This window comes from Papio anubis, chromosome 18, assembly GCF_008728515.1.
Source record: "Papio anubis isolate 15944 chromosome 18, Panubis1.0, whole genome shotgun sequence".
Taxonomy (NCBI): domain Eukaryota; kingdom Metazoa; phylum Chordata; class Mammalia; order Primates; family Cercopithecidae; genus Papio; species Papio anubis.
This window is the reverse complement of record NC_044993.1, coordinates 2,280,924-2,305,037: the sequence shown is the minus strand read 5'-3', so window position 1 is coordinate 2,305,037 and position 24,114 is coordinate 2,280,924. Positions and strand designations below refer to the sequence as shown.

At 59.9% G+C, this 24,114-nt stretch overlaps 4 protein-coding genes across 9 annotated transcripts in view; 1 reads left to right on the top strand and 3 right to left on the bottom strand.

Annotated features, from left to right (window-relative positions):
* The window catches only part of JPH3 (junctophilin 3), a 109,496-nt gene extending 94,265 nt beyond the window's left edge, over window positions 1-15,231 (top strand). Inside the window, exons 3-5 of the mRNA XM_003917287.5 lie at window positions 1,826-1,950; window positions 6,798-7,678; window positions 13,666-15,231. Coding sequence (XP_003917336.2) covers window positions 1,826-1,950; window positions 6,798-7,678; window positions 13,666-13,746 — 1,087 coding nt within the window. The 3' untranslated portion in view covers window positions 13,747-15,231. The remainder of the gene's footprint in view (window positions 1-1,825; window positions 1,951-6,797; window positions 7,679-13,665) is intronic.
* On the bottom strand, window positions 12,113-13,757 carry LOC103880605 (proline-rich receptor-like protein kinase PERK10). The gene is given in 3 exon segments (XM_017953652.3): window positions 12,113-12,808; window positions 12,810-13,425; window positions 13,644-13,757. Coding segments are annotated over 2 exon segments (1,056 nt in total). The 5' UTR covers window positions 13,254-13,425; window positions 13,644-13,757; the 3' UTR covers window positions 12,113-12,196.
* LOC103880604 lies at window positions 15,221-23,992 on the bottom strand. The gene is given in 8 exon segments (XM_017953653.3): window positions 15,221-17,839; window positions 18,419-18,585; window positions 18,587-18,691; window positions 18,693-18,747; window positions 18,750-18,808; window positions 18,810-18,919; window positions 18,921-23,538; window positions 23,876-23,992. Coding segments are annotated over 6 exon segments (912 nt in total). The 5' UTR covers window positions 19,338-23,538; window positions 23,876-23,992; the 3' UTR covers window positions 15,221-17,839; window position 18,419.
* KLHDC4 (kelch domain containing 4) overlaps window positions 23,730-24,114 on the bottom strand; it is a 57,724-nt gene continuing 57,339 nt past the window's right edge. For all 6 annotated transcript variants that reach the window (XM_031658037.1, XM_031658036.1, XM_031658038.1 and 3 more), the window contains one exon: window positions 23,730-24,048. The gene's annotated coding sequence lies outside the window, so the exon portion shown is untranslated. The remainder of the gene's footprint in view (window positions 24,049-24,114) is intronic.

Genomic DNA, 24,114 nt, shown 5'->3' with positions numbered 1-24,114 from the left:
GCCTGGGATCAGAGCCCCCACAAGACAGCGGTGTGCTCTCTGGGCCAGCGTTTGGGGCACTCTCTGGCTCTTGGAGCCCTGATGGGGCATTCTCAGCAGCTTGCTTCGTTTCCTGGACACATGTTCTTGGCTGTGGTTTATATTACTCCTTGTATGTAAATGTCATAGGTTTATTTTCTTCTAGTAAAATTGTTCCTAGTTAGCACAGTGGAATTTTGAAAAAAGAACGCCGTCTTTCATGAACAGTGTGTGGATTCCAGGTTTAGCCCATGGACTTGGAGTGACAGGTATATGGCAAAGATGGGGGGTCAGGCTGCGTAGAAGGTGTTTGCGCCCCCCAGGTGCATGTGTTAATCCTCTCCCCCAGGGCGATGGTGCTAGGATGTGGGGCCTTTGGGAGGTGACGGGGCTGAGGCTGGAGCCTCATGGTGGGGATTAGTGTCCTGAGGAAAGAGGCCTCAGGGAGCACGCTTGCCCCTTCTACCACATGAGGACCCAGCAGGAAGGTGCTGTCCAGGACCCAGAAAGTGAGTCCTCTGCAGACACCAAATCTGCTGGCAGCTTGATCTTGTACTTCCAGCCTCCAGAGCTGGGAGAAAAGCAATGTCTGCTATTCATGAGCCGCCCAAGCTGCAGTGCTTTTTTCCAGCCCGAACAGGCTAAGTCAGGAACTGTGAGCAGGAGACCTCCCAGGGAGTCGCTCAGAGGGGGATTGGTCGTGGGGGAATGGGTCATCGTGCCTCAGTTTTCCCAGTGTCAGGGAAATGGTGCCCACGGCACTGTCAGGCCCCCCCCTGGAGCCAGCACACCAGGTAGGAAGAAATGCAAGCCCCACGCCTTTGAAATGCACAGAACCCCAGGTTCTGCCTTCGGGGCATCCATCTAGTCCCTCCTTTTACAAAGGGCGGGCAGGTCCCCCGCAGGCCTCAACAGAGACACAGGGAGAGGCCAGAGGGGCCATGTGCCTGGCCGCCCACAGGCACCGTGGCTCCTTCGTGCCACGGTACCTGTGGCATGTCATCTTTTGGCTGGGTAAGGGAACTGCCCACCTGCCCGAGCCCTGGGTCCCAAGTCAGAGGTGCTGGGATTACTGGGCAGGGAGGTGGTCCCGTGACCCACACCGGGGCAGCGGCAGGAAACATAGACACACAGAGCACAGCGGGCTGGCACCGTGTCCACCCTGTGGGTGGGTCTTCTGGGCTTGGACTCTTTCTGTCCATGTGCTGATGTTTGATGATAATTAGAACAGAAGCATTTTGTTTTTTTCTTTGTTTCCTTTTTTTTTTTTTTTTTTTTTTTTTGAGATGGAGTCTTTTTCTGTCGCCCAGGCTGGAGTGCAGTGGTGTGATCTCCGCTCACTGCAACCTCTGCCTTCCGGATTCAAGCAATTCTCCTTCCTCAGACTCCTGAGTAGCTGGGACTACAGGCATGCGCCACAACGCCCTGCTAATTTTTGTAATTTTTAGTAGACACGGAGTTTCACTATATTGCTCAGGCTGGTCTTGAACCTCTGACCTCATGATCCGCCCGCCTCAGCCTCCCAAAGTGCTGGGATTACAGGCGTGAGCCACCAGGCCCCGCCCAGGGGTGTTTTCAAGCACATCCTGTGCGCTGAGCCTGGTTGGTTGGTGCTCAGCGATGTTCATTGAATGAATGAATGAATGAACGAACAAACGAACAAGATCCAGAGGTCTGAGGGCAAACACGGGGTGCTGGCATCTTGTCTTAGCCCAGCCCGTTGTTGGGGGGTTGGCGCAGGACCTCGACCCAGACCCCTGTCAGCTGTGCCTCCTGCCCCCCTCACTCTCCTCCCTGTCTCCCTCAGGACTTCCCACTCTCGGGCAAAGGCCGAGGCAGCCCTCACAGCGGCTCAGAAAGCCCAGGAGGAGGCGCGGATCGCCAGGATCACTGCCAAAGAGTTCTCCCCTTCCTTCCAGCACCGGGAAAACGGTAAGTCTTGCCCGGCCTGACACTGGCATCATGGGGAGGGGGGTGCGTGGATGGCTGGGCAGTCCTGGCAGCAGATGCGTCCTCCAGGGCTGGCAGGCTCAGGTAGGCTCGGCCCCAGCTGCTCCCCTGCCCGGTGTCCGCCTCTCCCCCCGGAAGGTGCCTGTTTGTGCCGAGGCCTGGCCCGGCTCCCCTGGACGCAGGTCGTGTGTCTCGGCAGGTCTCTCCCGTCCCCACAGCTGCGTCCTTGTGGCACCATGTGTCGCTTGCCGGCTGTCCCTGACGGTGAATGCCCACCTGCCCAGCCTGTACTGTCTGCCTGCCCGCCCTCCCCCAGTGTTGTTCTGGAACCTTCTTCATCACGATGGAACTATCCTGTCTGCTGGGTCCAGTGTGGCAGCCACTAGCTGGGTGTGTCTGGGGTGCTGGCTCTTGACCTGCCTTTGATGTGAACTGACCTATGATTAAACACACCCGGTGGCTGCTGGGTTGGACAGCGTCACAAATGGCAGCTCCCGCTGTGCCCCTCGGAAAGAGCTGGAAGCTGCTGCTTGATTTAGGAACCTCGTCCTCCCTTCAAGGGGGGATCATGGGTGATACGGCCCAATGACAATGGTGGGGGCGCGGAGGGAGTGGGGTGGGTGACGAAGAGGCCGTGGCCAGCTGCCTCCCATCGCCTACCTCACCTGGAAGCTTCCTCTGCACCAGGAGACCCCAGAGAATGGGGTTAGGATCATGTCCCCTCAACCCGAGCTCTGACTGGTGAGAGGCATTCAGATTAGGCTCTGCACGCTGGAGGTCCGCACCCTGACACCACAGCCTTGCATCTGCTTGCAGCGCCTGCTACTCTGGCCTCCAGGACAGGATGAGGAGCCCAGCCTGGGGGCTGCTGGGCTGGGCGCTCACCTGACTGGAACGCGAACCCCGGTCATCTCTAGAGGTGGCCGTCCGCCGCCACTCCAAGGCCTTTCCTTCACCGGGCAAGGGCTGGGCTGGGCTCTGCAGAGCCTGCGGCTGCAGCCTGGATGTCAGGAGGATGAGCCCCTGCACCCCCACTGCCTCAGGCAGCTTCTATTCCAGTGGCATCCCCTCCACTCTCCTGGCCCCTCCAGACACGCGGACCCCAAAGTGTCCAAGTGGGAGGGCCGCAGGTCAAGTGCCCTGTGGTCAGTGGCATCCTCCATGGTCTTGCTATCAGGCCCTGACTTTCCTTCTCCCTGGTGCCCCTACTTGCCTCACCCATGACCAGCTGCCTGGGCTGGGAGGTGGTGGGGCACACACTTGGGGACACACGTTTAGCGTGCACGTGCATGTGGGAGTGGGCGCGGTGCCGTGGGATGGATGAATGGAACAGGGATGCCGGAGAGGAAGCCAGTGCCGTCGGGGGCACCTGCTGGAACCCTGACTGGGCCACTCGCCGCAGAATGCACGTAGGACAGGATGGGATTCCTCGTACCAACCCTGGCCCGTGGTCGCCCCGGCTCCAGCCCGGCCCGCAGCTCACATTCCACCGCCTGTAGTCTGTTCCGTTTCCTCTCAGAGCCTCAGTTCTGTGTGTGAAAAGGGGACCGGACAGGGAACGCTGAAGCCTCCATCCTGTGCCAAATCCCCCAGAGACGCGTCCACCGGATGCTCCCAACGTGACTTACTTGGGAAGAGGGTCTGTGCAGGTGTCATTATGGAACAGACTTTGAGACAAGATCAGCCTGGATTGGGGTGAGCCCTAGATCCACGGCAGTGTCCTTAGAAGAGACAGAAGAGGAGGAGACGGGTGGATGGAGTGAGGTCAGAGATCGCCGGAGCCTCCGCAGCTGGAGGGCGGCTGGAGCAGACTCTTCATCGGAGACCCTGGAAGGAAGCAGCACTCCCAACATCTGGGTCACGGCTTCCGGCCTCCAGAAGCGCGAGGATGCCTTTTGGGTGTTTCCACCCCCACCCCCAAGTGGCACTTTACTGCTCCAGTCCCAAGAAACGGGTGCAGCTCCCCCGCCCTGAGAATTCCAGTTAAGACTTTCTAGTCAGAGAGGCTTCCTGGAGGGCTCAGGTCCCTGTGGGAGGGGCCTTGGGCTGACCTTTTAAATCCTGAAGCTGCCTCCTCAGACGGTTCTTGTCCTCATGATACAGGCGTGGGCCCCTGCGGGGCCGCTGCTGCCGCACTGGCGGGAGTCCAGTCCTCGAGGGTCTGGCTGTGTTGGCCTCACCTCCAGCTGCCGCACCCTGGTCTGATTTGCTGCTTCCTTGGGTGACGCCCCCGGGCCCTTCTCTGAGCAGCGTCTTCCCTGGAGGGAGCGTTTGGACCGTGTGTGTTTTACAAGTGCTGGGACTGGTGTGAGATGTGATCCAAGCATTTCCTGTTTCCACCTCGGATGCGTTCAGGATCAGCGTTCCCAGACCAGGCACCCTGGAGCCGTCTTGGCTGCTGGGGAGCGGTGGGGCCAGGGGAAGCTGTCCAGGTCCTTCCTCAATCGTCCTCACAGCCAGGAGCTGAGGTCACCAACAACAGGAGACAGAACGGAGCCTCCCAGAGGGGAACAGTCTTGCCAGAGCGCTGGTGGTGGAATCGAGATTTAAAACAAGAATTTCAGCTGCAGAGAGCGGCTGGCTCCAGCCTCTTGCTCCCTGCCTGGGAGGACCCTGGCAGCCTCCCAGCCTGAGAGCTCTGATGGTCAGGGTTCTGCCCGAGGCCACATGAAGGCAGGACCACAAAGGAGCCTGGCCACTGGTATCCAGTGCTCAGGCCACTCCTGGTGACACCTGCCCCTGCCCCAGAGGCAGGAGGACTGAGCGTCGGAGGCTGCAGGACGCAGGCGGCTCGAAGGCACAGGAACGGAGCTGCAGGGGCTTCACGAGGACCCAACCTGAGTCTTCACCAAGATGCTTCTAGGAACGTTACCTGCTCAGGAGCTCATTTTAGCTGAGGGTACCCTCCTGCTGGGAGTCGAGGCCCCCTCTAGGGTGGGGTCTGCTGGGCCAGCCAGGCCTGATCTCGGCTGCAGTGGGTGGACAGCCTCATGTGAAAGACTGGGATGCCATGCGGGGGGGCCTTGATCCCGGCCTACTAGGTCCATAGTGTCTAAGGCACAGGAATGCGGGCCCCTCGGAAGCCCCATCCCAGCCAAGGAGGAGGTGCAATGTGGGTGATCCGTGGGCATGATGGGGGGCCTCTGATGGGGCCAGGGCTGCCCTCCACATGGGACCCTCACAGGGAGACAGAGGTGGTGGGAGGGCCTGGGGCTGGATGTCGGGTGGGTACATAGATGTCAGTGCAGTTCTACACGGACCCTCGCGGGCCCATTCCCTGCTCTGTTGGCAGGACACCCAACCAGGCCAGCCCTGCTTCTAGGGAGTGACCACAGAGCAACAGTCATTGAGTGAGACCTTAGAATGGCCTGCCTACACCCCCGTGTGACGCGGACTCAGATTTGAGAGGGCTGGCCACCCACCCAGAGCCACACAGCTGCGCCCCAAGCCCCATGCCAGGGCCATGGTCTCGCTCTGCTCAGCCTTGCATCTTAGACCACCAAGGAGGAGGACGCCGCAGCCCAGCCTCGTGTTGACACAGCATGCCCCGAATCTGCTTGCTAATGTCTCTTTTCAAATGGAGGGCCTATCCGGTGCCATACCGAGCGTTTCTGGCCATGCTGAGGGTGGCTGTGTCTCCCAGACCTCCTGCCCAAGGGTCAGACACGGGGTACAGGCCAGGAGGATATCTCAGCATCAGAGACTCTAAGGTTGGGGGTGGCTCTTGGTGTCTGAGCTGGTCTCATGAGGTGACAGCCCCAGGCGGAGCCCTGAGACCTCCGTCCCCAGAGGGAAGGTACCCCAAACTCCCACGAGGCTCTGCGCCATTTCGGCTCCGGCAGGATAGGGATGTCGGGGGTCCCATGGTTCTGCGCTGAGCCTAGGACCCTACTTGAGATGAACATATAACTGTGTTCCCTGGAGGATAGGAAGCGCCGCATTCTTGGGCTTCTCCTAATGGAATACAGTGGGGCACGGCTCCCGTGTCCCTGCGTTGGCAGGAAATGAGATCCCAGTCATGTTCTTGGTTCTCGGCTCCTGCTGGGAGCTCTGGAGAAGTCTTGGGGCTAGTCCTACGATGCTGCCCCTCCCTATCCAGGCCTTGGGATTGGCGCTGCCACCGGCAGACGACGGGGGCACTGCTGGCTGCAGAGTTGGCCCCTGGGTCCTGCTGGGACCTCCCCTTCCCAGGAGCCCCCTGCCTCTGCAGCTCTTTGGAGACCAGGGGCTTCTTGACTCCCTGCAGGGGAAGAGGAGCCCGGCCCTAGGACTCGAAGCCCCATCAGCCTCTAAAGGTGGGGAGGGAAGCCGGCTCCTGGGCTGTCACGCTGGCCCCGGCATTGGCTGTTTCTCAGCAAGACTGTCCCAGCACCCCGAGACACAGCCCCAGGCGGTGTGGGTGTCAGCAGCCTTGCTGTGACAGCTTGGCCTCCCCAGGCAGGTGGTCAGCCAGGGTGAGGGGCTTCCTCTCACCCTCACGACAGGCGAGTCAGGGTCGGTGGGACCTGAGTCCACACCCCAGCGTCCTCACACGCTTTCCGAGCCTTGGGTCTCCCTGGTGGCCTGGGAGCTGCTGTCCGCCCCTCCTGTCATGCCTGAGCCCAGCCAGCCTCCCTCCAAGTGTCTGTGGGGTGGGGACTACGGGGGTCCCCCAGAGGGCTTTGGGAGCCACGGTCCCCAGTTCCCTTCCCCTGCCTGCAGCCTTTCGGTGAGTGGGAAGCACCTCTGCTGCCCAGAGTGTCCGCCTGGCGCCCTGGCCCCAGGACCCGCAGCCTTGCTGCAGAGCGTGCTGGGTAACACCCCCGGTGTCCTCTTGTTTCCCCACACAGGGCTGGAGTACCAGAGGCCCAAGCGTCAGACCTCCTGTGATGACATCGAGGTGCTGTCCACCGGGACACCCCTGCAGCAGGAGAGCCCCGAGCTGTACCGCAAGGGCACCACCCCCTCCGACCTGACCCCCGACGACAGCCCCCTGCAGAGCTTCCCCGCCAGCCCCGCGGCCACCCCGCCGCCTGCGCCCGCCGCCAGGAACAAGGTCGCCCACTTCTCGCGGCAGGTGTCAGTGGACGAGGAGCGGGGTGGGGACATCCAGATGCTCCTGGAGGGCCGGGCCGGGGACTGCGCCCGCAGCAGTTGGGGCGAGGAGCAGGCTGGGGGCTCCAGGGGCGTCCGCACCGGTGCCCTGCGCGGCGGCCTGCCCGTGGACGACCTCCGCACCCGAGGTTCGGGCCGCAAGCAGCCCGGGAACCCCAAGCCGCGGGAGCGGCGGACGGAGTCGCCCCCGGTGTTCACGTGGACTTCCCACCACCGGGTCAGCAACCACAGCCCCGCGGGCGTCAGGCTGCTGGAGCTGCAGGAGGAGAAGCTGAGCAACTACCGGATGGAGATGAAGCCCCTGCTGAGGATGGAGACGCACCCCCAGAAAAGACGCTACGGCAAGGGCGGCGCCTGCCGGGGCTCGGGGGACGACCACCGCCCCGAGGACCGGGGCTTCGCGGTGCAGAGACTGCGGTCCAAGGCCCAGAACAAGGAGAACTTCAGGCCGGCCTCCTCCGCGGAGCCCGCGGTGCAGAAACTGGCGAGCCTGCGGCTGGGCGGGGCCGAGCCCCGGCTGCTGCGTTGGGACTTGACCTTCTCCCCGCCCCAGAAGTCCTTGCCTGTCGCTCTAGAGTCCGACGAGGAGAATGGGGATGAGCTCAAGTCCAGTACGGTGAGTGGGCGGCCACCGGGCTGATGCCAGTGGAGGCGACATCTGCCTCTCCGCTGACCTGGGGTTTCCTGAGTTTGCAGCTCGGTCGCTGCTCCCCTGTTCCTCTCCAGGGGTGGAGTGGGGCTGGGGTACAGCTGGGAGCAGCAGCCCTCAGGTCATTGGGAGTTTATCTGGGAAGCTGGGACCACCCTGTGGGAAGCCAGGTGGGGGCAGGTATCACACCTTTTTCCGTGAGAGGGCTGCCCCCAGGCTGTCCAGAAAGCACAGGAACCTCCTGACCTAGGCAGCATGGGAGCCTGCACTCCCGCAACTTGCTCAACCCCAGCTGCTCAGCAGTCTGTGCCCTGGTCAGTAGCCTTGGGCCTTGGACGGTGAGATGACCACTTGAGTGTCCTGTGTCCTGGACAGGAACCCAGAGACCTAGAAATAGCTGGGGGTGGGGCTGGCCTGGGGCTGGGAGTCAGGTCAGACACCCCGGGGTGGGGGGTCTGCCAGTCCAGGTTTCTCTCGCCCATGGGGGTGTTGAGGTTGGGGCCAGCTCCCATGAGGCCCCCCTGAGCCTCACCCAGCACCCGATTCGCTCCTCTAGGGCAGGTGACTTGGAGGGAAGAACAGTGTCCCCTGGGCTAGGCTCGGTGCAAGGCTGGGGGTCCTGGGCTAGGCTCAGTGTGAGGCTGGGGGTCCTGGTGCCTCACACAGGGCTGACCCCCCCTTGAAGGGACCCTCACCGTGCGAATCCCACCCTGCTCCCATAGGGAATGAAGGGCTGTGGGATGGTGGCTATGTGTGGGATCTGTGCACGGCCAGGCCCTCACCCCAGCAGGGCTCTGCTCGCCCACGGCTGCCCAGGCAGTGCTTGGTGCTGAAAAGAAGTGCTGCAAGCCCGTTTGCCCCTTGGGTGTGAGGACGCAGGGGGTTGTCTGCGTGGGGTGCTCAGGGCACGTGGGGCGGGCAGGGGGGCCATCGGTAGGTTTATTGTTGATGCTGCAGCAGGCATCGGTGTCTGTCCCTGTCTGTGACCTAGGGGAGCTGTGGTTTTCTTCTGCCAGTCCCACCCCCAGAGGAGTCAAAGCGTGACACCCCTTTGAAGGGGCACGTCCTGTCGGGTGGCAATGCCCATTTCTGCTTCTCCTTGGCACCACTGCAGTCGTCTGTCTGTCCTGCTGTCGGATTCCTAAAAGGCCTCCCCCTTCCCCAAATGCCTACAGAGAACAGCCCCTGTGCTCCTGCTGGGACCAAAATACCAGCTCACACTTACAACCTGATTTTCCCCATCACAGCCGGAGACGTGTGCGTGGCTGTGCGCGCGCGGTTATTTTAGTAACAGCCAAGCAGTGGGCAGGGTGGGAGGTGTAGGGACGGGTTCTCTTTTTAGCCTGCTTAATACACTGGCACTTCTGGGTGCTTTTAAATGAACCTCCCTGGGGTCAATGCACAAGCTGGGGACAGGTGCCAAGCTGGCGTCGGGGGTGAGTTCGCTGTGGGACACCCAGGGTGCTACAGGCTGCCCTGGTCCTGCCCGGTCTCCAGCCGGGGCTGGTCTGGGAGGTCCCGTCAGCCGCAGCATCGCATCCCATCCGCCCTGGAGGAAGCCAGCTGAGCTCCTTGGAGGCGGCTGCCCTGCGGTACCTGGTGCTGGTGCAAACAAGGTTTCCCTCCCCATCTCCCTCCCCACACCTTCGGAGCTGTGTTTCCTGCCAGGTCTGTGAGGGGAGATGGGGCGGAGAGGCGTGGTCACTCCTAAGCACTGTTCCAGGCCCCATCCGTGGGAAGCAGGAGGGGCCTGTGCCAGCCGGCATCCATGTCGGGACAGGTGTCAGGGCAGTTGGGTGCCAGGCTGGGCTGGGTGCCTTCAGTGTCACCCCTCACGGGGGTGCAGCTCTCGGGAGTGTCTCCCTGGGCCACCAGCAGGGTCTGGGGGGCTGTCTTCTGGCCATCCCCCTCCATTCCCAGCCCCCCAACAGCCACGTGCTGCAGAGCTCACAGGCCAGAGGTCCTGGGTACCACTGGCTACAGATGGGCCTGGGATTCTGGCCTGCATAGGGCCCTGGCAATTCAGGGCAAAGTCCCGTGGGACAGAAGCACAGGTTCTCCCTACAGCTTTGCTGGTGACTGAACTCTGTGGTCCTGGCTGAGTTTCCCTCTTGGTGAAATGACAGATATGACCTGATGGTGGAGGTCCAAGGTAGGGGGATGGCTGGGTAGACAGGAGCCTCCCTCCTGCAGGCAGCCATGCCCTCGCCCACAGCGTGCATATCTGCTTCCCGGCCCAGAGCATGGACAGGACAGTGGCAGAAGAGGTGCCACTGACCACCCCACTCCATCCTGCTCCCCCACTACAGGCTGACTAACACCCAGCCCTTCCTCCTAGCTGGGATGGTGGGGCTTTGCACGAGGGGTGGCGTCAGTGGGCAGGGCTGGGCCCTTGGCTGTTCTCTGCCCCCCTGCGGGCTGGCCTGGCCCGACCAAGTTGTCACAGGGCCCAAGACTCACAGTGTATCTGCCCGAGGCCAGGATGCCACGTAAAGCTGGGCTCAGGCCGCTGCCCCTGGTGCAGAGGGCTCGGGCCAGCTTTCTCTTTGGTTGAGTGGAGGCCCTTGTTGTGTCCACACCTCCACTTCCATCTGTGCCTCAGGTCCCTGATGGGCTGGGAGGTTGTGGAGGGGGTTGGCTTGGTGCTGCTGCGGCTGCAGGTGCCTCCCTGGGCAGGACGTCACCCTCTGAGGACCCTCCTCTCTGAGCTGCATCCCCAGGGGTACAGTTTACAAAGCCCATTGCTGACTGGGGTTCAGCTTGTCTGTTGAGCAAACTTCTTTCCAAAAAGTTTCTTGGCCAGACAGGGTGGCTCACCTATAATCCCAGCACTGTGGGAGGCCGAGGCAGATGGATCACCTGAGGTTGTGAGTTCGAGACCAGCCTGGCCAACATGGTGAAACCCCGTCTCCACTTAAAAATACAAAAATTAGCCGGGCATGGTGGCATGCACCTGTAATCCCAGCTACTTGGGATGCTGAGGCACAAGAATCTCCTGAACCTGGCAGGAAGTGGAGGCCGTGGTGAGCTGAGATCATGCCACTGCACTCCAGCCTGGGCGAGAGCAAGATTCCATCTTAGGCCGGGCGCAGTGGCTCAAGCCTGTAATCCCAGCACTTTGGGAGGCCGAGGTGGGTGGATCACGAGGTCAGGAGATCGAGACCATCCTGGCTAACACGGTGAAACCCCATTTTTACTAAAAATACAAGAAAATTAGCCGGGCGTGGTGACGGGTGCCTGTAGTCCCAGCTACTCAGGAGGCTGAGGCAGGAGAATGGCGTGAACCCGGGAGGCGGAGCTTGCAGTGAGCCGAGATAGCGCCACTGCATTCCAGCCTGGGGCACAGAGCAAGACTCCGTCTCAAAAAAAAAAAATTCCATTTTAAAGTTTCTCAAGCCAGTGTCTCCAGGGCATGCGGGCTCCAGTCCCCAGTGTGAGGAGAGGCGCTTAGGCCTGGGAGCTGATACCCAGGACACAGCAGGAGGGGCCCCTGCCAGGTGTGGTGCAGAGCCCTGTGGGGCTGTGAGTAGACCTGAGGATGGCATCTGGACGTGTTTCTTTCACGTTTAACGGGAATGAGATAGGCTGCTTGGCTGCTTGTCCCCGAATCCAAATGGAAAACCAGCAGCTGGGGCCACGCAGAGGCGAGTACTCCCACCTGTTGCCACTGCCGTGCCGAGTGGCTGTTGGCAGGGGCCTCCCGAAGAAACCGTGCTGACGCAGGAGTGGCTAGAGCCTGCCCAGGCCATAGATGGGGCCACGATGAGCAGTGCTGCCCAGGGCATGTGGGGGCAGCTCCTGGAGACCACAGGGAGGGGAGGTGGGCACCCAGATGTGGGCAGGACTGGACCAGGAGGAGGAGGGGCCGCAGCTTGCTCAAGGCAGGGCCTCTGCCACGGGGCTGGAAGGCTGGGAAGGGGCGAGGGCGTGATGGGTTCCGAGTGCCCCAGACAATGGCTGTTTTGGGCCACATGCTCAAGCGGGTGCCCAGGGAAGACCAGCCTAGGTACTGGGATCAGGGCCTTCAACGTTGGCTACGATGTTGCTTCACTGGGGGCACAGCACAGCCTGGGAAAGGGTGAAACTGACGCGGGAGACAAAAGGGCCCTGCTAGACAGTCCAGCAGGAGGCTGCTTCTCTCCTGCGGGATGTGGCATCCAGGCTAGGCAAGGGGACCACAGGCTGACGTCCCCGGAGGGAATTCTCCTGGCAAGGCCGTGACCCCACTGGGGCCCTGAGAAGTGGCCCCTCGTCTGCATCCCTCCTGCGCGGTGAGAGCAGAGCCGGCCGCTGTCAGCCCATAGCTCCCATGTGTCAGGCACTGCTCTGACGGGGTGGCCCTGGAGAGCTGACTTCTGCTGCTCTTTGTGCGGCTTTAGCTCTACTGAGAGAGAATGCTTGTACTGTTCACTTCACCTGGCCACCGTGTACAGGTCAGGGATTTGAGTGTATTCTGAGTTGTACAACCATTACCTCCAGTTCTCTCTAGATCAGCTCCATCACCTTCAACCTCAGGGCCATTAAGCAGGCACTTGCTGTCCCCTCCCCCAGCTCCCAGACTTGTCTGCTTTCTGCCTCTGGCAGGGTCCTGGCGCCTGGCTTCACTCCTGTACCCGTCCCTCTGGCGTCTGCTGCTGCATGGCCCGTTTTGCTGGCTGCGTTCATCCGCCACCAGACAGCTGGCTCTGCTTCCACTTCGTGACTGTTGCTTCCTGCTGCGGGGAGTGTGTGCACGCAAGGTTTTGAGTGGAGGCTCCATGGACTGGGCTCTCTGAGCAGCCTCCTGCCTTGGGCAGGTCCCCATGCAGCTCCTTTCCCGCGTGGGGTCTGCATCTCCTTCCAGGCAGCTGTGAGATGCGGAGTGTGGGGAGGGGCGGGGATCAGGGGCAAGTGTCCTCTGGAAGGAGCCCCTGGGCAAGGCTGGAGTGGGTACCCCCTGCCGTTCCTGGGGCTGGAGTGGGTACCCCCTGCCATTCTTGGGGCTGGAGTGGGTATCCCCTGCCATTCCTGGGCTGGGGGCATCTTCCAGGAGGCACCCGTTCCCTGTGCAGCAGGTACTGTCTGTATAGGGCAGCACCCACCCCTGCCCTCCCAGGGGCGGGGGACTTCCCAGAGGGGCCACACTGCCTCTCACCCCGCCTGGTGTGAGCCTGAGACAGTGGGGTGCGGGACTGCAAGAATCACTGCAGAAGGGTGCCCCAGGAAGAGGCTCTGGTGCGAGACGTGTCCTGCCTGGCCCCAACAAGCACAGGGAAGGTGGCAGCTTGGTCCAAGTGCCCGGGCTGTGTGGCTGAAGGGAGAGCCTGGCACTTGGGGCTCTGGTAGAGGCTGAGGACTCGTGAGCCACTTCAGGGAGGTGGTGGCAGCAGCACTCAGGACCGTGACCTGAGTCCGAGGCAGCCTGCAATTGGACACAGCCCTCCAGAGCTAGCTGGCATGAGGAGTTTGTTGAGGAAGCTGTGCTCACAGACTTTGGGAGGCCTCTGCTGAGTCCTAGGGCCCTCTCTGCTGGGCTGCATCTGACACGGGCTATGGCAGCCATGCAGGCGCTTCTGAGGTTCTGATCACAGTGCTCCAAGGTCCCAGTTCCACAGAGCAGGAGAAACCTGCTGACTGGCACACACGCGGCACGCACTGAGACGTTTGCTTACAGAGAGGCCGGGGTGGTTCTCTCCAACGGGACCCCGGGAGAGCTGGTATTCAGGGTCTCAGGGCTGCAAGGGAATTCCAAGACCAACAACTTCAGACTTACAGGCCAGTGGCTTCCTCCCCAGTCTGGACTTCGAGGGGCTCAGGTTCCAGTGGGCCTTTGGTGTCCAACCGTTTCAAACATCCTCCTGCACACCTCCACCCCCAGGGTCTGCCAGTTTGGTGAAGAGACGTGGCTGGGAGGCGTGGTGGCCCAGGCAGAGCCCCCGTGGCTGTCACTCACCTTTCTCCTCGCTCTCTTCCAGGGCTCGGCTCCTATCCTGGTGGCCATGGTGATCCTGCTCAACATCGGAGTCGCCATTCTGTTTATTAACTTTTTCATCTGATGAGACTGTCGCGGTAGCAAAAATAGAGAAAGGGTAGGAAAAGGGGACATTAAAAGCAAAACCACAAGAAGGGAAAGACCGCAACTCGGACAGCCCAGCGGCTCCCAAGTCCTCTCACAGAAGAACCACGTGATTCGGTATCACTCACAGTTTGCCTTTTTTTCTGGGTAATGTTTTTTGGATTTTAGCCAAAATTCTTTGCTTGTATAACACTCTGCTGTGTGGCATGGCAGAAGGAGGCCAGCACGCAGCCCCTCCAGCTCCACGTGGAAACAGAAGGGATCCCGGCACGTCAGTGGTAACAGTGGACGTCGTCCTCATGGTCACATGTCCCTCCTTGGGTGTGGACGGAGGGCAGCCCGGGGCGGAGCCCCAGCCCCACACCCCCTGAGCAGCAGGGCTGGCTCCCGTCGCCATGAGCTTGGAAAAGTGGATTCACTGCTTCCTCTGTCTAGAACAGACGGGTGACAAGTATGGGCGGGAGGCGTGGGGCAGGGTGGCCCACCCCAGCGGGCAGTAGCCCGGCCGTTTTCTGTGTGAGAGCTGTGCTGCACACCTGAGGGAGGGGAGGGGTCGGCCACCTCCTCCCCGTGAGACGGATGCAGGTCCTTCCCTCTTCTCGGCACTGCCCCCGGCCTTCCGTGAGAAGCCGACTCCCCACACCGAGTTTTAAAGCAAAGCCCTTTTCTTCTGCTGCCCACTCACCGTGGGCCCCATTCGGCCGTTTCCCCCACCAGACCCCAGGGAAGCCGGGGCCCACTCCAGTCTGCCTGGGCTCAGCGAAGCACGGAAGCCGAGGGGCTGTGCCGTGGAGTCGGCCTCGCGCTGGGGCTCTGGGTGTGTGCACTTGGTGTGCAGGGTGGACGCATGGGCTTCCGTGTCCCCAGGAGTAAGGGCCCTAAAGGAAGCCTTCTCTCATGGTTACTGACCTCCACGGGTTTTCACATCTTTGTACTGTGCCTGCCTCAACTTCCCCTAACAGATATGCATATTCCTTCCAGATGCCTCAGTGCTACACCAGAGTGGGCCTGGTCCCAAGACAGGAATGCGGTTCAAACCCAGTGGCTTGAAACTTCCTGAGAAATTGTAGCATATCCAACCCCCCAAAATGTACAATGTAACTTGTTTCAGTCCAACAAAAACAGGTTCCTTATGTTTCTGCCTTCTCCACCAGGGTCACTCCATCACCCAAACAAAAGAACAAGGTTTGCCAGGATGTCCGAGTGCCCCCTGGCCCTCGTGTGCATGGACGTGCCTGAGGGGTCCGGGCACGGCCACATGCAGGACTCCTGTGCCCGGGGAGGCACTGCAGGGATTCCCCATCCGGTCGCCTTGGGGCCAGCCTGTCTTATGGACTCTGCCTTGCTTTGCTTATGTTTAGCTGTTTCTCTGCTACCTTTCGAGCAGACTTCTTTACTACACTGCACTGGATTGCTATATTTTTAACCAGAAATAAACTAAAGATTAGAGCATGTTCCAGTTAAATTCAGTTTTATTGTTTTCCGTTGTTATACGTTCACTCCCCGTTCCTTCTCGCAGCCTGGTTTGGGGGGGGGGCACAGGAGAGGGAGGGAGGACTGAAGGTCACATACGTTTCTGATGATGTCGCTTTCTAAAGGGATGTGACATCTTTTTGTACATCTTTTCCGTTTTTTAATATCAAGTGGTTGCTGCAGACCGGAAGTGAACCAAATAAAGACTCCTGCTCTTTGCAGCTCTCACCATCACGCATGCTGGGAGATGGGTTTTGTAATTGTCTGCAACTCTCTGCAAACATCACAGCTGCTTTTGTACATTCCAGTAACTGCATGACACAGAATGGCACCTGTGAGCAGGAGACACGTTCACACCATGAGACACGCACGGAGGCAGGTGTCCCTGAGCGAAGCCGTGTGGATCCAGGCCTAGGGGCCGTCAGCTGCTGCCATAACACAACCTAGAAAACCAAGCCGAGGCCGGCCCCTTGCCTTCCAGCGGCAAGGGCAGAGGGCAAAGCCACTTCCCTGGGAATTCCAGGAGGATTTCAACCAAGGCTAAAATGCCCCGGGTTTGAGAGACTCGAACCTTTAATTGGTTTCCACATGGGGTGATTAAGGAGAAGGCTGCTTCCCACCTGTCCAGAGCCTCGGCCTTCCCTGACAGGCACGCAGTCCTTCCACCCAGGCCTGGGGGGACCCGCTCACCTCCACAGTCGGGCAGGGCAGGGCAGCGTGTGCCAGGCTGGCTGCTGCTGCATGGAGAACTGGATGACTTTTCATTAGCCCGAGAGCAGCCTGGTGAGAGCCATTTTCCTCCCCAACAGCTTCTTCCATGCTTTACCTGTGCATCCCAGAGGCCAGGAGAAAGTGGCATCCCCTCCGGATGGCAGCATGGTCTGTGGGGGGTGGGCATGGATAGCCCATGGGCCAAGCTGGCGTCTCCCCACCCTTGCAAACCTGCAAAACAGATCCACCCCTGGCCTAGGAACAGATTAGCCCTGTCCTGAAAGAGCTGGAAAAGACCGTCTGCCCCGGGGCCTCTGGGGAGCCTGTGTGTGCCCACGGCTGGCCCGTTTACCAGACTCTGCACACTGGATGGACTGGTGCTTTCTGAAGTTCAGTAGCACACAAGATGTGCCTGGATAATTTCGGGAACTTGAAACATTCTCTTTATCCATTCTTTTGGATCTAGAACCATTAGCTCACAGGATTCCCACATATACAGATTAGGTGTGCAATGCCTGAGCCGAGCTAACTGACACGACGGTGGTGATGCAGAAAAGCTGGGCAGGGCCAGGCGCAGTGGCTCACGCCTGTAATCCCAGCACTTTGGGAGGCTGAGGCGGGTGGATCACAAGGTCAGGAGAGATCGAGACCAGCCTAACCAACATGGTGAAACCCCATCTCTACTAAAACAAATACAAAAATTTGCCAGGCGTCGTAGCAAGTGCCTGTAGTCCCAGCTACTTGGGAGGCTGAGGCAGGAGAATCGCTTGAACCTGGGAGGCGGAGGTTGCAGTGAGCCAAGATCGTGCCACTGCACGCCAGCCTGGGTGACACAGCGAGTCCGTCTCAAAAACAAAAAACAGAAAGATACACATCGTAGAATGACAGGCCCTCCCCACATGCACTCAACTCGCTCCCCTGCGAGGCCCCAAGCCAGGCCATGGGCCAGCGGTCCACGGGGTGTCCACACTCCAGGCTCTAACCACGCCCCTGGCTCTAACCACACTTGCTCCTTTTCACTTTCAGAACCACACGGCCACCCGGTCTCACTGAGGGCCATCAGTCACCCCCAAGGCACTGCAGACCTAGTGGGGAGAACCCGAGGGAAATGAAATGTTTTTCATACTTTTTCAGTTCAGGTTTTTGATCGTCCTTTACTCCTTCCCCGGGAAGTTTTGTCATCCACTGAACCCGTGAGAGTAAAGAGGCCCTGGGGCCTGTGGTGGCCCGCAAGCTGCTGGCGCTCCTGGGCCATGTGAGGGCGGCACATCCAAGACCTGCCCTCAGTCTTCACAGGCCAGTGTGGATTTCACGTCGTGTGTGCGACAGAACAATCAGCAGGAGAGGAGGGGAAGGGCCATCTGCCTCTTCTAGGTCACGCTCAGTTTCTCTGACTCTTCCTAAGTTTGGTCCGACTATTCTTGCCTTTGGTCTTGGAAACCTGACATCAAGGTGCCTAACAGATTTTCGGACGTCACCTTCCATAGCTGCGGGTGCTGTGACAGTCTCTCCCTTCAGCCGGCTGACAGCACCGGACGCGGCAAGCTTCAGGACATCATGACGCTGCCCTCCCGCAGTGCCTTGAGAACCTCTCCCGGGCCAGGGTCTGCCTCTAGCCCAGGACCAGGACCCCGATTCCAGATAAGGCAGAGGGAGGAGGGCGGATGGAGGAGACTGGAGGGAGGAGGATGGAGGAAGAGAGGAGACTGGAGGTAGGAGGGAGGAGGGAGTCAGTCAGCTCAGGCACCTGGTTGGCTTCTCTCACGCCCAGGCTGTGTGTCAGGTGAGGCAGTCAGCACACAGAAGCTGAGGAAGCAACTGTCCCCAGCTGCCGAGGAGGCCGCCGGCTTGGCCTTCAAAACAAGCGAGGAAAAGTGCGGCTGCCATCGCTGAAAAGAAACAAAGCCAGGCTGTATTTTCACCACACGTCCCCTGCCTGGAAAATTGAACTACGGAACGCACAGCGGGCTGGGGGTGGGTGCTGGGAAGGGACGGAACAAGGGTCTCCGGCAAACCACGAAGGCCCTGCAGGCCAGCGCCTCCCGATGCGGGGACCAGCACCTGGCGCCGGCTGCAGAGGGGCGGTCAGCGCCCCCAGAGCCGAGGCCCTCAGCACCCCAGACTAGCAGCAGGGTTGCAGGGCGCTCAGGACAGGCGAGGCCGAGCTCTGCAAAGAAGCTGAATGCTCCTCCCAAACTTCGGCCCACCCGTCAGGAACAAATAAACGCTTTCTAAGTCTGTTTCTTCATGAACCCCCAGCAGAAGTGCCTGAGCAGTGAATGCAGCCACAGCGTTCTGTGCCGGCTTATTCCCAAGCCTGGGAGAAGCAAGCGGCCCCGTGACGGGGACAGGTCACGGCGTGGGCATGAGCTCACTCCATGTGTGTCTGGATGCTAGGCCCAGGCCGCTGGGTTTCTGGGGTGGCGGAGCAGACCAGCCAACCTCACGCGCCAACCTCACGCGCCTACCTCACGGCCACTCGTCCGCCTCGTCCACTCCTGGCCTTTGGGATAAACATCCTGTCTCAGACACACCCTTCTCGTGCGCCGACGCCACCTGCTCAGGTCTATGCCACCTGCCTGTCCTCCCGAGCGTGCACGCCCATCTGCCATCCTTCACGCCATGTCTGTGCCCCACAGAGGCCTCCAGCCAAACCACCACTGCTTGTTAACAGCTGCCATCCATACTGAGGAAGTCACTTCCAGCCCAAGGAGTGGCTGACGGGGCTCTGCTCCGCCCTTCTTGGTCATCTTCCTGGGCCTGCAATGAAGCTCAGCCCAGCAGCCAGGCAGCTCCTAAAAAGCCTAATGCTGGGTCTAGTCCCTGGTGACCCCAGGCTGCTGTGAGAACTTGTGACTCGAGATCATAACAGCTTTCGGGTCCCAGAGCTTCCCGCACGATTGTGTGTGGAACAGACCAGGAGATTCCACCGAATATGGGTTCAACCTTGACCACCAACGGCACCCAGCCCAAGGGCTGCCTCCCCCGGCCATGACGACCAACTCCTCCTCCACAGCGGCTCTGCCAGGCGCCCAGTCCATAAAGGGCGGCCACCGCTGGGCAAGGAGGGCCTGTCTGCCGGGGACTCCCAGGCCCTGGGGTCAGGCTGAGAGAGGAAGATGGGTGTGAGGGTGCGGGGGCAGGGGGGTAGGCCCTGCAGGGTGGTGCCTGGCCCATCCTGCACCCACAGCCTGGGAACCCCCGGCTTTCTCGCATGGGCCTCTGGGGAGCCCGCATGCCCAAGTGCGGCCACATCAGAGCAGACTTCTCGGGCAGCACCTTCCCAGGCACGTCTGTGGCTGCCTCAGGCGCAGGCACTCTGCCGATGGCAGCCCCTCCTGGACGCTGAGCTGACCTCTCTAGCAGGACTCTGCTCATGTGCACCATCTGCCATTTCCACAGAAACCCCGTCCCCAGAGCCCAGTGGAGATAAAACCCTCAGGGGCCTCTCGGCTCAGGGGAGCCACGTGGGAGAGGCACCCTCGTTCCAGCTGTGGAAGCAACTGAGCCTGCTGCAAACACCTCTGTGAACTCAGACAGAAAACGGTGTTAACCTGCGTTTCCTTCCAAGTCGGACCGGCGCATGTGAACTGTCTGCTAACACTGTGTACAATCATTCCGTGCAGTGACAAAAACAGAACTTCTCTTATTGACGAAGTGGTTTAAAAAGTTACCCTGAGCCTTTTTTCTTTGCTTTTAAGCTGGAAAGATAGCTTGGTTACTTACAAAATGAAAATCAAATAGTTTTCCTAAATGAACGTAACAGTTTAAATCCTACTGTTACGAAAGCAAGGAACACTGTCGAGATTAAAGAGAAATTCTGCTCCTTTTAGTAATAAACAATGTCATGTGACACTTTGGAACGCTTGTCTTGTCTCATTACAAACCAGCGTCTTTACTGAAGTTCCTTCTGCTGCAGAGCTGTGTGATGGACACATGGACAAAGCTGGGTGGCACGTGGAGGCTCTCCTGGCTTCCGAGTAGGAAACGTGCTGTGAGCAGGAATCTCGAGTGAGTTCCGTGGCGTCCCTGCGTCAGCACACGCCGGGTCCTCAGTCTCGAGTGAGTTCCGTGGCGTCCCCGGGTCAGCACGTGCGGGGTCCTCAGTCTCGAGTGAGTTCCGCGGCGTCCCTGGGTCAGCACGTGCGGGGTCCTCAGTCTCGCTGGCTCACCAGTGGTGGCCGGGGCATGCCTCCCCCAGCCCTGAGTCTCCCGGCAGTGCAGGCAGTGTGGCACGGGGTTTGTCACAGCCTGTAAGTGAATGGGGGACACAAAAATCACCAGAGAGGCAGGCTCTGCCCTCCAGGAGTGCACAGGCGGTTTTTAAATGCGCGCGTTCATGTAATTAAATGTCCCCGTTTCTGTTTCTCAGGGAGTGGTTACTCAATCTCTTTCTTCCCAGCCAGAGTTTTGTAAACCTGTGCCTCTCACACCTCAGAGATGCCCGAGTCCAGCCTCTACAGCTGGGTCCCTGGGTGGGCTGCAGCCAGTGGGGGCTTGGAAGGGCTCTGAAGGTTGACACAAGGAAAATGAGGGGCATGAGCAGAACTCAGGGAAGCGGGTCGCTGTGGTACCTGCACTGTGGCCCTTGGCGCTGACAGTGCGTCAGTGTCCAGCAGGGACTGCTTGTGTGCCTCGGGACACCACTGTTCAGGACCCCAGTGACCAGGCGTGGCCAGGCCCCGGACGGCATTGCTGTAGCTCTCTCGTGAGAGAGAAATGGAGGTGACCACAACCTGCGCTGGGAGCCATCTGGGTTATGAAAACGAGATGGGCCTCCACACAACACTCTTACACTGCCCAGGAGAGCAGCGGTCACTAGCAAGTTCCTTCCACGCACAAAGGCAGGCAGGCTGAGGTCGTGATCACAGCTAGAGCTCGGCCCCTTTTCCTTTTGGGCTGGGAACCACCACCCCTTGCTCCTTCTGGAGGAGAGCAGACTCTTCTCTGATGGAAGCCATCAAGCACACGGCGCCGCCTCCTCACCAACACCCGAGCGCCACGTCCAGCGCGGGGTCCCACCTCGTTACCTGAACGTCACGTGGGAGGAGGCGCCTCTGGAAAGCCCCGGAAAGGGTCCTGAACGTCACGTGGAAGGAGGCCCCTCTGGAAAACTCTGGAGAGGGTCTCTCTCACCAACAGGCATCTTGGCATTTGGTCCCTCAGTGACTCTGTAACTGTCACCTAGCCAATGACATCCTGCTTATACCAACTCAATTAAAAAAAAATCAGATGTCAAATTGCAGTCAACACTACTCTCGTCTAAAAACAAACACAAACTAACTGCCTGGCAAGGATTTCTAAGCTCAATGGGTAGTTCCCTTGATGTTCATTCCACCCAACACCCCCCCGCCCCAACCACGAAAAAAGCCACCGTGCACGGCCAGTCCCTCCAGTTCATCCTCACACAGAGCATGACGTGCATGGGCAGCAGGGGGAGAATGGGGAACAAGGTGATTCATCCTTCGAAATCCCCCAAAGCCCTGCGAGGAGCTGTGGCCCTGCTGCCAAGTGGGCCGGCCAGAACGCCTCACCTGACATGCCCGCCCACCCTGCAGTCTGGGGTCCGGGGGCCGTGTGGGAGGGCCGGAGCCGAGGGAAAGCCTTCCTAACAGCCAGCAGCTCACCACACCGAGGAACTGGAGGTGAATGTGGCACCGAGTATGGCGTGTCCCAGCCGCGCTGTGCCAGCCGCTCCCGGGAGACAGAGGCCCTGGGCTTTCATGCCGGCTGCTCACGCCCTGTGGCGGCTGCCTGGCCACCAAGTGGTTCAATAAACTGGGCTTCAGCAGACAAAGCAGAACCCAGGCCCGTGGGGCAGGCAGAGCTCTGCACAGGAATCCACCACCCTGCGTTGCGTTCTGCGTCTCCCGCGGTTCCACACTGAAGGGGCGCTGCTGTTTTCATCACGGCCGTGGCAGCCACTCCATGCTGGGAGCTTGTCTGTCTGATCCCCATTGGTTCTGATCAGCATCTTTCATTCAAATCAAATCTTTAGCAACAAAAGCAAAACGCTTTCTGTATAAGAAAGTGCACAAGAAGTTTCCTCCTCCGGGCTGCTGTCATCTTTCTTTCAACTTGGTTGATTCAAAAGTATCTTTTTCCTGGGAATCCCATTTAATTAGTTACAAGCTCCTCTGAAAGAAAATCTCTGATAATAGACAACTGCATTGAAGCCAACAAGATCTTTCCATTCCTTCCTCCAAGAGCAGGAGGGAAGACCGAACCGGCCACACAACGGGGTCCATCTTCTGGACAAGGGCCAGAGCCGCAGAGCCTGTGGGGGCAGGGACGCTGCTGCCTGCGCTCCGGCTTCTCAGCCCTGCCCGAGCCTCTCCCAACCAGCTCAGCCGAGAGCGTGAGGAAAGAGCCCTGCCTGCCCCACACTCGAGACAAAGTGCCCAAACCGGCCGCCAAAGCCCGACACCACCAACATGAGCTGCAGCCCTCAGGGGTTGGCAGGGAGGCCAGCACAATGCAAACACGAGCTGCAGCCCTCCAGGGGGGCTACGCCTGCAGCCTCACCTGTCGGCAGTGCCACCCACACATCCGGACGCACCAGACAGGTGTCCCCACCAGGGAACAGGCAGTGCTAAGAGCCTTCCCCTTTCTGATCAGCTTTTCGGTCAAGTGACCACAGAAGCCTGAAGTGAGGTCACACCCATGGCAGCGGGCAGGGCCCTCGGGGCCAGTTCAAGTGCCACCCACCCGCCGAGGCCTCCTGAACACCTGGCTGCACCAGGGAGCTCAGCACGTGCCCCTGCTGGAGAAGAGCTGGCCAAGTGCCCCTGAGGTGATCCTGAGAGATGACGCTTCTGAAGCCACTGCCCCATGGTGACCCGGGTACTCCTGGGCCCACCTGGAGCCATGAGGACGAATCGGCCAAAGGAGCAGGGAGGCGCTCACAGCTGCTCGCTGCCAAGTCAGCTTCTAGTCCTTTCCGCTCAACACTGGTTCCGCCAGGAGGGGAGTCTCCCCACCACCCTTGTTTTGAACTCCCAGATAAGACAAGGGACCACAGTTATGTCGGCCCATTACAGAAAGCTAAGGATCCTGTATTCCCACTGTTCAAAATATTTAAGACACCCATAAAACTGCACCGGGTGTGGTTTCAGGGCTCAACTTTTGACCCCAATTATGCAAATCTGAACAGGCCTTCAGTCTCGGACTGGAGCAGGCCTCAGGTGGGGTTAGCGCACCACAGCCTGCGGGGGCAAGGGCGCTGCAGCGCGGGAGCCAGGAGGAGCTGGCCAGAGATACCTGGTGGCAGCCATGTGGGGACGCTGGGAGCCCTCGCCCTCTGGCCTCCCATCCTGTCGCTTTGCAAATGCTAATCCTAAACCCTAAACCCGACAGGAACCACCAGGGCCTCACCAGAGACCATGCGGGGGTACGGGGCTCCCAGGAGTGAGGCCGCTGCACACGAAGGACCCCCCAGGAGATCCCCGTGTGGAGTCGGCCAGCGGTGCCATACATGAACGAGAACAGGGAAGGTGTGCACTGGCCCTGGCCTGCTTTTCAGTTTCCAGACGTCAAAGGCTGATGCCGAGTGTGAAGATGGATGGGAACTCAGGGCCCTCTTCTGGTTCTGTAGAAGGCACAAAGCACAGCATATTCCGGGGTTTCGGGCGCAGAAACCTGCTTCTTGAGGGTCCTTCGTGTCCAAAGTTCCACCCTCCAGTGTGGGGCAGTCTTGCCCTAGGCCAGTCCTGGCCCGGGGCAGAGGCCCCAGGAAGACTGGGTGTGCCTAGGGCTGCACAGAAGAAAACCTCGCGGTGGTCTTGTTTCAAGTCCAATTTATTTTACACAACACACAGGCTGCTGAGGGAATCCACCCGCACTGCACTCAGTTGAGCTTCTGGCCCAGCGCCGCATCAAAGACTAAATCATGGGAGACAGTTCACGCCCTGGCCTGGGCCACCCACCTTCAGCTCTCTCCTGTGTGTCAGGGCACAAGCTGGACCTGAGAGCTTCACCCAACACAGCTGGGTCCTGGGCAGACGTGGGCACAGCACTTGCCAGGCACCCCTGGAGGGGGCTCTTCTGATACGCAAGCAGGAAGGAATGAGAGACCAACACATTCAGCCGAGGGGGATGCCTGTGCAGGGAGGGTAGAGAGCACACCGGGTTTTCAGGGAAGACCTCATCAAAGAGCCCACAGGCA